The 10708-nt window shown below is 37.6% G+C and overlaps 2 protein-coding genes across 5 annotated transcripts; one reads left to right on the top strand and one right to left on the bottom strand.

Annotated features, from left to right (window-relative positions):
• Positions 1-366: 366 nt before the first annotated feature.
• On the bottom strand, positions 367-7058 carry sele (selectin E). 4 transcript variants are annotated; one of them, XM_081378508.1, is made up of 23 exons: positions 6922-7058; positions 6773-6830; positions 6291-6677; positions 6033-6143; positions 5753-5944; positions 5470-5661; positions 5175-5363; positions 4891-5082; positions 4596-4784; positions 4313-4504; positions 4018-4206; positions 3734-3925; positions 3439-3627; positions 3155-3346; positions 2860-3048; positions 2577-2768; positions 2282-2470; positions 1998-2189; positions 1623-1802; positions 1401-1523; positions 1226-1247; positions 1029-1102; positions 597-922 (listed from the first exon to the last, which is right to left on the bottom strand). In XM_081378508.1, the coding sequence occupies exons 1-22, from the start codon at positions 6922-6924 to the stop codon at positions 1045-1047; spliced, it is 3612 nt and encodes a 1203-aa protein (XP_081234634.1). In that variant the 5' UTR covers positions 6925-7058; the 3' UTR covers positions 597-922; positions 1029-1044. The 4 variants fall into 4 exon arrangements, with proteins under 4 accessions (XP_081234636.1, XP_081234634.1, XP_081234633.1 ...); XM_081378507.1 differs by having other exon boundaries at positions 599-922; positions 1989-2189; XM_081378510.1 differs by lacking the exons at positions 3734-3925; positions 4018-4206 and having other exon boundaries at positions 367-922.
• A 2270-nt stretch (positions 7059-9328) lies between these two features.
• On the top strand, positions 9329-10548 carry LOC308698638 (14 kDa phosphohistidine phosphatase). The gene is made up of 3 exons (XM_081378855.1): positions 9329-9523; positions 9917-10041; positions 10308-10548. Exons 1-3 carry the CDS (start codon positions 9382-9384, stop codon positions 10386-10388), a joined length of 348 nt encoding a protein of 115 aa, XP_081234981.1. The 5' UTR covers positions 9329-9381; the 3' UTR covers positions 10389-10548.
• Positions 10549-10708: the final 160 nt, after the last annotated feature.

The following is a 10708-nucleotide window of genomic DNA, read 5'->3' as shown; positions in this document are numbered from 1 at the left end:
TATTCATTTCAGAGAAGATGCATGGGTTGGATTTCATGTTATGTTTTTGTTACTTCTCACAACTTGTGTGCTTTTTCTGGGCGAGATGGAGTGAACAGTGGTGCTAATAGTCTCACGAACGAGCACGTCGTGCTGCAGGCGTGCAGGGAAAGACCAATGGGCAAGGTCAAGAATTTTGTTAAATAATACTTTACATTTCGTTTTTTTTTTTTTTTACCAAACTCTATCGTATACCCCAGAACACTTGGAATATACGGAATGGGATAATTCTGTGATACTTCTGCGTCTTTTTTAAAAAAGATTGATGCTGCCATTATATGGACAAGCGAGAGCGGGACATTTTAAGAACAGAAAGAAAAGCATGAGGTGAGTAAACGATGACTTATGTTTAATTTTATGGTGAACAATCTCTTTAAGATTAAAATATTCTGCTGATCATTCTACAAATGGAATGATCAATCACATTGAAAGTTTTTTTTTATATATCTGATATTGTAAAATGGTAATGCTTTATATGCTAATGATGTATGCTTTAGTGAAGATTTAGGCACTCATCTGAAAGAGGAAAAGGCATTGAAACACCCAAGTCATGATGTCATGTAAATGTAAACCAACAAAGTTTGACTTTCAAATAGTTTAATTTGACCAATACTGTTTTGGAACAATAAATAGCACATAAAATAGTGTACATTAATAACATAAAAAATATTTAAACCATACAGAACAATATGTTCAGTCAAGTATATAATAAAAGCTTCCATTGGGAAGAAGAAATCAAATTCAATTAGGAATGTTGCCTGATAAAATGGTAATGCCCATCAGATTGAGTATAAAGAATATCTTATCACATTAAAAGTGTCAAATCATTTGGAAATGAAATTACATGAATTTTTCAGTCCAGCGATGCAGCAGTGATCGATTCCTGTGAAAAGGAAGGTTGAATTAGTTTTTCAATGAATTGTTCACAAACCACATCACTATCATTAGCAATACTGGCCTGTATATGTGCACGAGGGATAAATCCTCACCTTGTGTAGGTTGAGACTATATGAGACTGTCAACACTCTTATAAACCTGTGGTGGATCCTCAATATCCGAGGTACTAAAAATTAAAAAGCAGAGTTAAACAGGATTAAGTCTGGATAAACCAAATGCCATAAACTGATAAATAACAATATAATGTAAAAAAAAGAAGGATATAATTGCTAAATAAGCCATATCTCACCTGTTCAGATCAAACTTGTTAGCTGAAAACAAAAATACATAAATTAGAATTTTAGTTCATTTTGGGTATATTATTAAATAATTATATGGAAGAACATATTCTAGTCAACTATATGAAATATGGGATCATCGCATGTAGCAATTTAAAAAAAAACTCAGTAGGCTGTTTGACTCACCTTTACTCCTCAGTCTCTTCAGTATCCAGTAGACTAAGAACAGACTGGAGCTGCTGATAATACCAGCAACCCCAAGAGTCACTTCTGTCGCTTTGATAAGTGATGCAGAAGGATCAGGATGAGCTGGAAATACAGATAAAAAGAAAGCTGTAGAATGTCTTTGTCACTTCAACACCTAAATTACATATCTGCATCCCACAACAATCATTGTTAGCTGTTTACCTTGACACAATGCCACTTCCCCTGACCAGCTCCCATTGAGGTTGCACGTCATTATCTCATCACTGATAAGTTGGTGGCCGTCAAGACAACTGAAGGTGCAGACGGTGCCGAAGATGAGATCTTCAGATGAGCAGTTCATATGCCCGTTGATTGGCTCAGGAAGTTGTGGACATACCACTGCTACAGAGTTGAAAAAGACAAAGTGTTTTGCATGATAAAAATGCATACTTTAAGTACAATAAACTTTTTAAGTACAATAAACTACAAAAAAGCATAACAAAATTACAAAAAATTAAACAAATTAAAACTACTAAAAATATATAAAAATAAAAGCCATAAGAATACTAAAACAACACTGATCCCGACCCTTCTTACTTTCACAAGTGGGTTGTGAATCATTCCAGTGTCCCGTTGCTCCACAGAACAGTGTAGAGGAGCTGTTGTCTCGCAGCTTATATCCATCTTCACATACAAACTCACAGGTGGATCGGTAGCTGAATCGGCCCAGCGGATGATTACACCGCATTTCACCTTCCTGTGGTTTGATCAGCTCTGGACATTGAACAACTGCAAAAAGATTCACAGACATTTCAAAGAAAATGAGTTTAGGCAGTTTTGAACAGCATCTGTAAATGTTCTCTAGTGTAAATTAAACTCACGTTCACAGGTTGGTGGTTTGCTTGACCACTCAGTTGTAGAAGTGCATCTTGTTGTATTGGAGCCCTTTAGTTCATAACCCTCCTCACAGGAGTATTCACACTGAGAGTCATATGAAAAATCGGTAGGATCAGAGCACTGGACGGTAGCGTGAGCTGGTGGCCTGAGGTCCTCCGATTTGCATTTTACAACTGAAAAACAATAAAACAGGACCATGATTAAACTCTTGTGCCTAGTTTCAAAGAACTAAAAGCAGACCTGCAACTAAACTTTATGTAAAAACATGACGCTTCTTACTTTCACAAGTGGGTTTTGAATCATTCCAGCGTCCCGTTGCTCCACAGAACAGTGTAGAGGAGCTGTTGTCTCGCAGCTTATATCCTTCTTCACATACAAACTCACAGGTGGATCGGTAGCTGAATCGGCCCAGCGGATGATCACACTCCATTTCACCTTCCTGTGGTTTGATCAGCTCTGGACATTGAACAACTGCAAAAAGATTCACAGATATTTCAAAGATAATGAATTTTAGGAGTCTTGAACAGCATCTATAATGTTCCCTAGTGTAAATTAAACTCACATTCACAGGTTGGTGGTTTGCTTGACCACTCTGTTGTAGAAGTGCATCTTGTTGTATTGGAGCCCCTTAGCTCATAACCCTCCTCACAGGAGTATTCACACTGAGAGTCATATGAAAAATCGGTAGGATCAGAGCACTGGACGGTAGCGTGAGCTGGTGGCGTGAGGTCCTCCGATTTGCATTTTACAACTGAAAAACAATAAAACAGGACCATGATTAAACTCTTGTGCCTAGTTTCAAAGAACTAAGAGCAGACCTGCAACTAAACTTTATGTAAAAACATGACGCTTCTTACTTTCACAAGTGGGTTGTGAATCATTCCAGTGTCCCGTTGCTCCACAGAACAGTGAAGAGGAGCTTTTTTCTCGCAGCTTATATCCTTCTTCACATACAAACTCACAGGTGGATCGGTAGCTGAATCGGCCCAGCGGATGATCACACTCCATTTTACCTTCCTGTGGTTTGATCAGCTCTGGACATTGAACAACTGGAAAAAGATTTACAGACATTTCAAAGAAAATGAGTTTAGGCAGTTTTGAACAGCATCTGTAAATGTTCTCTAGTGTAAATTAAACTCACGTTCACAGGTTGGTGGTTTGCTTGACCACTCAGTTGTAGAAGTGCATCTTGTTGTATTGGAGCCCTTTAGTTCATAACCCTCCTCACAGGAGTATTCACACTGAGAGTCATATGAAAAATCGGTAGGATCAGAGCACTGGACGGTAGCGTGAGCTGGTGGCGTGAGGTCCTCCGATTTGCATTTTACAACTGAAAAACAATAAAACAGGACCATGATTAAACTCTTGTGCCTAGTTTCAAAGAACTAAGAGCAGACCTGCAACTAAACTTTATGTAAAAACATGACGCTTCTTACTTTCACAAGTGGGTTGTGAATCATTCCAGTGTCCCGTTGCTCCACAGAACAGTGAAGAGGAGCTTTTTTCTCGCAGCTTATATCCTTCTTCACATACAAACTCACAGGTGGATCGGTAGCTGAATCGGCCCAGCGGATGATCACACTCCATTTTACCTTCCTGTGGTTTGATCAGCTCTGGACATTGAACAACTGGAAAAAGATTTACAGACATTTCAAAGAAAATGAGTTTAGGCAGTTTTGAACAGCATCTGTAAATGTTCTCTAGTGTAAATTAAACTCACGTTCACAGGTTGGTGGTTTGCTTGACCACTCAGTTGTAGAAGTGCATCTTGTTGTATTGGAGCCCTTTAGTTCATAACCCTCCTCACAGGAGTATTCACACTGAGAGTCATATGAAAAATCGGTAGGATCAGAGCACTGGACGGTAGCGTGAGCTGGTGGCGTGAGGTCCTCCGATTTGCATTTTACAACTGAAAAACAATAAAACAGGACCATGATTAAACTCTTGTGCCTAGTTTCAAAGAACTAAAAGCAGACCTGCAACTAAACTTTATGTAAAAACATGACGCTTCTTACTTTCACAAGTGGGTTTTGAATCATTCCAGCGTCCCGTTGCTCCACAGAACAGTGTAGAGGAGCTGTTGTCTCGCAGCTTATATCCTTCTTCACATACAAACTCACATGTGGATCGGTAGCTGAATCGGCCCAGCGGATGATCACACTCCATTTCACCTTCCTGTGGTTTGATCAGCTCTGGACATTGAACAACTGCAAAAAGATTCACAGATATTTCAAAGATAATGAATTTTAGGAGTCTTGAACAGCATCTATAATGTTCCCTAGTGTAAATTAAACTCACATTCACAGGTTGGTGGTTTGCTTGACCACTCTGTTGTAGAAGTGCATCTTGTTGTATTGGAGCCCCTTAGCTCATAACCCTCCTCACAGGAGTATTCACACTGAGAGTCATATGAAAAATCGGTAGGATCAGAGCACTGGACGGTAGCGTGAGCTGGTGGCGTGAGGTCCTCCGATTTGCATTTTACAACTGAAAAACAATAAAACAGGACCATGATTAAACTCTTGTGCCTAGTTTCAAAGAACTAAGAGCAGACCTGCAACTAAACTTTATGTAAAAACATGACGCTTCTTACTTTCACAAGTGGGTTGTGAATCATTCCAGTGTCCCGTTGCTCCACAGAACAGTGAAGAGGAGCTTTTTTCTCGCAGCTTATATCCTTCTTCACATACAAACTCACAGGTGGATCGGTAGCTGAATCGGCCCAGCGGATGATCACACTCCATTTTACCTTCCTGTGGTTTGATCAGCTCTGGACATTGAACAACTGGAAAAAGATTTACAGACATTTCAAAGAAAATGAGTTTAGGCAGTTTTGAACAGCATCTGTAAATGTTCTCTAGTGTAAATTAAACTCACGTTCACAGGTTGGTGGTTTGCTTGACCACTCAGTTGTAGAAGTGCATCTTGTTGTATTGGAGCCCTTTAGTTCATAACCCTCCTCACAGGAGTATTCACACTGAGAGTCATATGAAAAATCGGTAGTATCAGAGCACTGGACGGTAGCGTGAGCTGGTGGCGTGACATCCTCTGGTTTACATTTTACAACTGAAAAACAATAAAACAGGACCATGATTAAACTCTTGTGCCTAGTTTCAAAGAACTAAGAGCAGACCTGCAACTAAACTTTATGTAAAAACATGACGCTTCTTACTTTCACAAGTGGGTTGTGAATCATTCCAGTGTCCCGTTGCTCCACAGAACAGTGTAGAGGAGCTGTTGTCTCGCAGCTTATATCCTTCTTCACATACAAACTCACAGGTGGATCGGTAGCTGAATCGGCCCAGCGGATGATCACACTCCATTTTACCTTCCTGTGGTTTGATCAGCTCTGGACATTGAACAACTGCAAAAAGATTCACAGACATTTCAAAGATAATGAATTTTAGGAGTCTTGAACAGCATCTATAATGTTCCCTAGTGTAAATTAAACTCACGTTCACAGGTTGGTGGTTTGCTTGACCACTCTGTTGTAGAAGTGCATCTTGTTGTATTGGAGCCCCTTAGCTCATAACCCTCCTCACAGGAGTATTCACACTGAGAGTCATATGAAAAATTTCCTCTGGGATGAAAGCACTGGACACTAGCATTACCTGCTGGTGTGACTTCATTTGGTTCGCATTTTACAACTGAGGAGCAAGACGGTAATATAATTAAATTTCACTTTTCAATGACAACACAGATACAGTCAGCAGTATGTAGAGACTTATTACCCACCATGTTCACATCGTTCTCCATAGAATCCTTTAAAGCATGAGCATGTATGATTGTTTATGGTTTCTACACATTCTCCTTGACCACTAACACAAGAGTCATCCTTGCAGGACGCTGAGGGAGAAAATGTGCATAACTATTCATTAATGGTTGCATTTATACAACAAAAACCGCAGAATGACTCTTCTTTTTTCATTCCAATTGAAAATGCATTGGTTAGAAGATCTTACAACACCTTATAAACGCATAAATGCTACCTACCCGTGTAGCACAGTGCAGTCTTCTTCTTTAAGCAGGATTCATCATTCCATTTGCCTTCATCTTGGTTTCTTTTAATATATATTTCCACACAGTCTTCATTATTCCCTCCGTTATTGGGCTCCTTATCTGCCCAGTTCTCAGCTTCCTTGGTAAGTGTCTTGTTAGTTCCCACCCAGGTCCACCTGCCATCAATTTTACGAATGCCAATCCAGTAATATCCAGCGACTTTTGGAAGGAAGGTGTTGAGGTGAGAGATCTCATCTTTGTTCTGGATGGCCACCATGTCAGTGTAGGTCTGCCTGCACCACTGTCTGGCATGTTCCCAGTCCATTTTGAAGTGGGAGGAATGGTATGACCAGCCTTCAGAGCCTCTCCATATGTTTAGCACTGCGGAATTAAGCCATTGCAACTTTTAATGAACTATGTTTACAGATTGTATTTACTCAGTAAAGTTTACATGCTAGAATGGTTTACTTTCTTACCTGAAGAAATAAGAACAAGGGAAGCAAAAAAGTGCAAAGGTACTTTGACGCAAACGCCCTGCAAAATTAAAGAACTATATCAATTGGATAAACATAAAATTAATTGACACTAAAATGACAGAAATGCATATTTTAAATGCTTTACTTACCATTGTCAGTGATGTACAGATATTAAATGGTCCTGTTGACTGTCGTCTCCTAGGTCTTCTGATTTGAGATTCTAGTCTGGGAATCACTGTGTTAGGGCATTTATATAGGAGCTCAGCTACGGTTCAGGACTCCCCTTCCCGGATCCACTTGTGAAATCAGCCAATAAAAGCAGTGGAAGTCCTGTCTCTGGAAATACCCCTCTCTAACACTGATCAAGGAGGAAACTCCTTTCACTTAAATTTTTTGTGTGAAGAAGTGACCTCTCAGGAAATTTTGTAGAGCTTTTTGTATACAGCCACAGCAGGATGACTGTATATTTTTACATTTAGAAATGGAATTAACACTTTTTATTTGACAAATTATTGTATAGTAATCTGACATTTCTCCTATGCATATTGTCCATTTGTTTCAAATCAATCAACTGAATATGTAACTTTTAAAGAACAATTCCGACTTTCACTCTTTGGTGCGAAAAAGTAATCAGCAGGGAGATACTTAAATTTCCTGTGAATACCTTCAGCTCTTTTTATAAAGGAAAGAGAGAAACAATATGGGTCGAGAGGGGCATGATAGGAATTGTCATGTTGCCAGTAATCATTTGGCACCTTTACTGTTTCTTCCATAGAAATACAGTTAATGGTAATTTTTATACACTACTCAGTGAAGTAAAGGTCACGTAAATATGACATAAGCATATGAAGATTTTAGGACAATGAATTAGGCTAAGTCTAGATATTGACATTAAACAAAAGTAATAAGAACAGATTAAGAACTTCTGAAGAACAGAGGTATTTCAGAACTTCCATAAAATATTTACAATTAAATTTAATTAAATTCAAAAGTAAGAAAGGAATAAGTGTGTGTGAGACTATTTAAATTAGTTGAAATAGGCTATAGCCTAGCTGTGCTGTTTAAAAATTTGCTTTGTTTAAAAGCTGCTATTGTACTTCAGCTCCCCAAAGGTTTCTCGTGAGACCTTGACCCTTGGACCCTTCTGGGATGCCACTCAGTTCAGTGTGTTTGCACAACCGTTGCACCCACCAGCTTCCGTATTACAGAAATAGCTGTAATGAGGGCAATGACTAGTGCGAGCAAAGAACAGAAAAGTAAATAATGCGTGTCAAAATAATATGTGATGATAACTTTATCTAATATCTTATAATATTAAGTTCATACAAACTTATCTGAAAACAAATATAAACACTCAAATTGAGTATTATTGTTTTTATTCATTTAAATGATCAATGTGCGCATTATTGGTTACAATAAGCTAGTAGGCCTATAGCTGGCCACACACGAGACTGAATTAGAATGTAGAATGAATTAATTAAAATGTATTTCTTCAACTAATGACACTCTTGGACCTGTGGAAATTACATTTCGCATTTAAAAAAAAAATTTGTCCGACTTTTATTTTCCTTTACTATTATTAAACGCTTAATTTAACAATTAGGCTACAGCCTGACAGGAAACATGGCACACACCAACATATAAATGATTTTAAATTGGTTTTTTTTACCTCACTGAAAAAGATCAAATCTACTAAAATTGCAAGAAAAATGTGTAGTGACATATCTAGGAAACTATTGTTTTGATTAATCTCTTTTTTTTGGGGGGGGGGGGGGGTAAATTAATATATATATATATATATATATATATATATATATATATATATATATATATATATATATATTGTTAAACACGTGATATTTACATTGTCCTTGCCTTTTCTATTTTCCTTTTGAACTTGATCTTCGCTGACACTTGTAAAATAAGTAAAATATTATCGTCTGATGTAAACACTTATTTTGGGCCACATGTTTCTGCTAGCTAAATGTAAAAACCGAGGGGCATGCGCACAATGATTGTGAGTGAATTAATAAATTAATAAATAAAGATTTATTTAATTCAAATAAAGATTTAACTTGAATTCATTTTTTATTGGATTAACCTTTTTTATTATTTAGTATTAGTCAGCTAATACTTGCCTCTAGATGCCTCTAGAAAAAAATGTGCTATCCACGAAGCACAGCATTGTCGATTAGTTTAAATCATCTGTTCGAATAGACAAACTTGCTTGCTGGTGAAGGCTGAGAGGGAAAGTCCGCCGCGGGTCAGAAAGGAAGGGGTGGTCAAAGCGAGATAACGTGCACAATGATACACGACGAACTAAAGTCTTTGTTTTCTTCCAAGTTTGACATAAACTGCATGGAACGTTAAAACCAGATCTGCCAAATAATAACTGTCTGAATTTATATAATATTTTGCATTAATTACACCTTTCAGTAATTTCTGCTCCTTACAAACTGTAACCATATTTCTAAAAAGACATATACTTTAAATGTTCCACATTAGCAGATTTATTTATTTTTTTTTTTTTTTTGTGTACTTCCGGTTTGTAGTTTGTTGCGTGGTGACTAAAGGCAGCTCGTCTGCTCTCTGTAGCTGCCACGACGAAGATGGCAGACGCTCTGAGCAAAGTGCCCGATGTCGACATTGATCCAGAGGGACAGTTTAAATACATATTAGTGAACATAAAGGTTAAAGGTGGAACTGAAGATAAAGTGATAGTGAGGGGAACTAAAACGGCGGAGTACCACAGTAAGTGTGCACACTAATGCAATAGCCCGAATGTCTGTATGCAAGCCAGCAAGTTAACTTTATCCTTTTCAGACAGCTATTTATAAATCAGCTGGTAACATCCACTCTGTTCTTCTCTGTTTATGGGCATTGAGGAAAAATATCTGTCAACATAAAGATGTTGGTATAAATGATTGACAGGTAACATTGAATTGATTTTGTGGATTGATTGAGATGCTAATTTGTGAAGAAGTTATAGTAATAGCTATATTAATGTTTAGTTGAATACAAAAACTGTTGACAGGCTCACGAGACTTGTATCTGTTTCAGCAGATCTCAAAATAAACATTATCATGGGAAGTATTGCTGGAATTATTTTGACTCTTTATTCTTCTCATTATTTATTTGATTCAGTTCACATATTTGAAAAAGTGAATCCTGCTATGGAGGCCTTGGGACTGGAGTGTAATTGTCTTGGAGGTGGCAAGATTGAGCACAACAACACAGAAAAGAAACTTCGGGTGTTTGGAGAGTCTACGGTAACGCGTAACCATTATAACAACTACTTAAATGATGAGATAAATTAAGGTCACAGCAGGGGTGTTTCATAGAGACACAAGGTAGAAGTAGGCCTACTATTCAGATATTAGTGAACAAATCGCAGTGCATCAATAAGTTTAGTCTTCTTTTTGGGCATGAATATTTGGGGGATATATGAATATTCTTTCCTATATTTTCAAATAACCAGATGTTGCTTTTAAGCTTGCTTTAAAGACATGGTCTCACATATCTTTTCTTTTTCTAGGGATATGGGAAGGCTGACCATGCTGTCACGGTGGAAAAGCTCAAATCTGTCTTTAAAGACTATGAAATCACTATGGAATAGAAGATTCAAATCCATGAACCTTTCGTTAAAATTTACAAAAACTCTTTAGCTATACCTCATTTTTAAAATTAAATAAATTAAAAATAATTGTCAAAATTATTATAATTGAATATTAAATAATTGTCCACCGCAGTGTCAAATTAAATAATTGTCCACCGCAGTGTCAAAGTTGAACTTTTTCATTTAACCTTGATTTTGGGTATAACCTGCACAGGAACTCCGCATGCTTTGCACAGCGATAAACATATCCTGTCTCCTGTCTCTGTCACGGAATGTGTCGGTTTAGAGATCAGGAACAGATAAAAGAGCATCTGTATGAT

Source organism: Scardinius erythrophthalmus, assembly GCF_964197995.2.
Source record: "Scardinius erythrophthalmus genome assembly, chromosome: 11".
Taxonomy (NCBI): domain Eukaryota; kingdom Metazoa; phylum Chordata; class Actinopteri; order Cypriniformes; family Leuciscidae; genus Scardinius; species Scardinius erythrophthalmus.
Note: the sequence above shows the minus strand (reverse complement) of the source record. Positions and strands in the feature narration are given on the sequence as shown.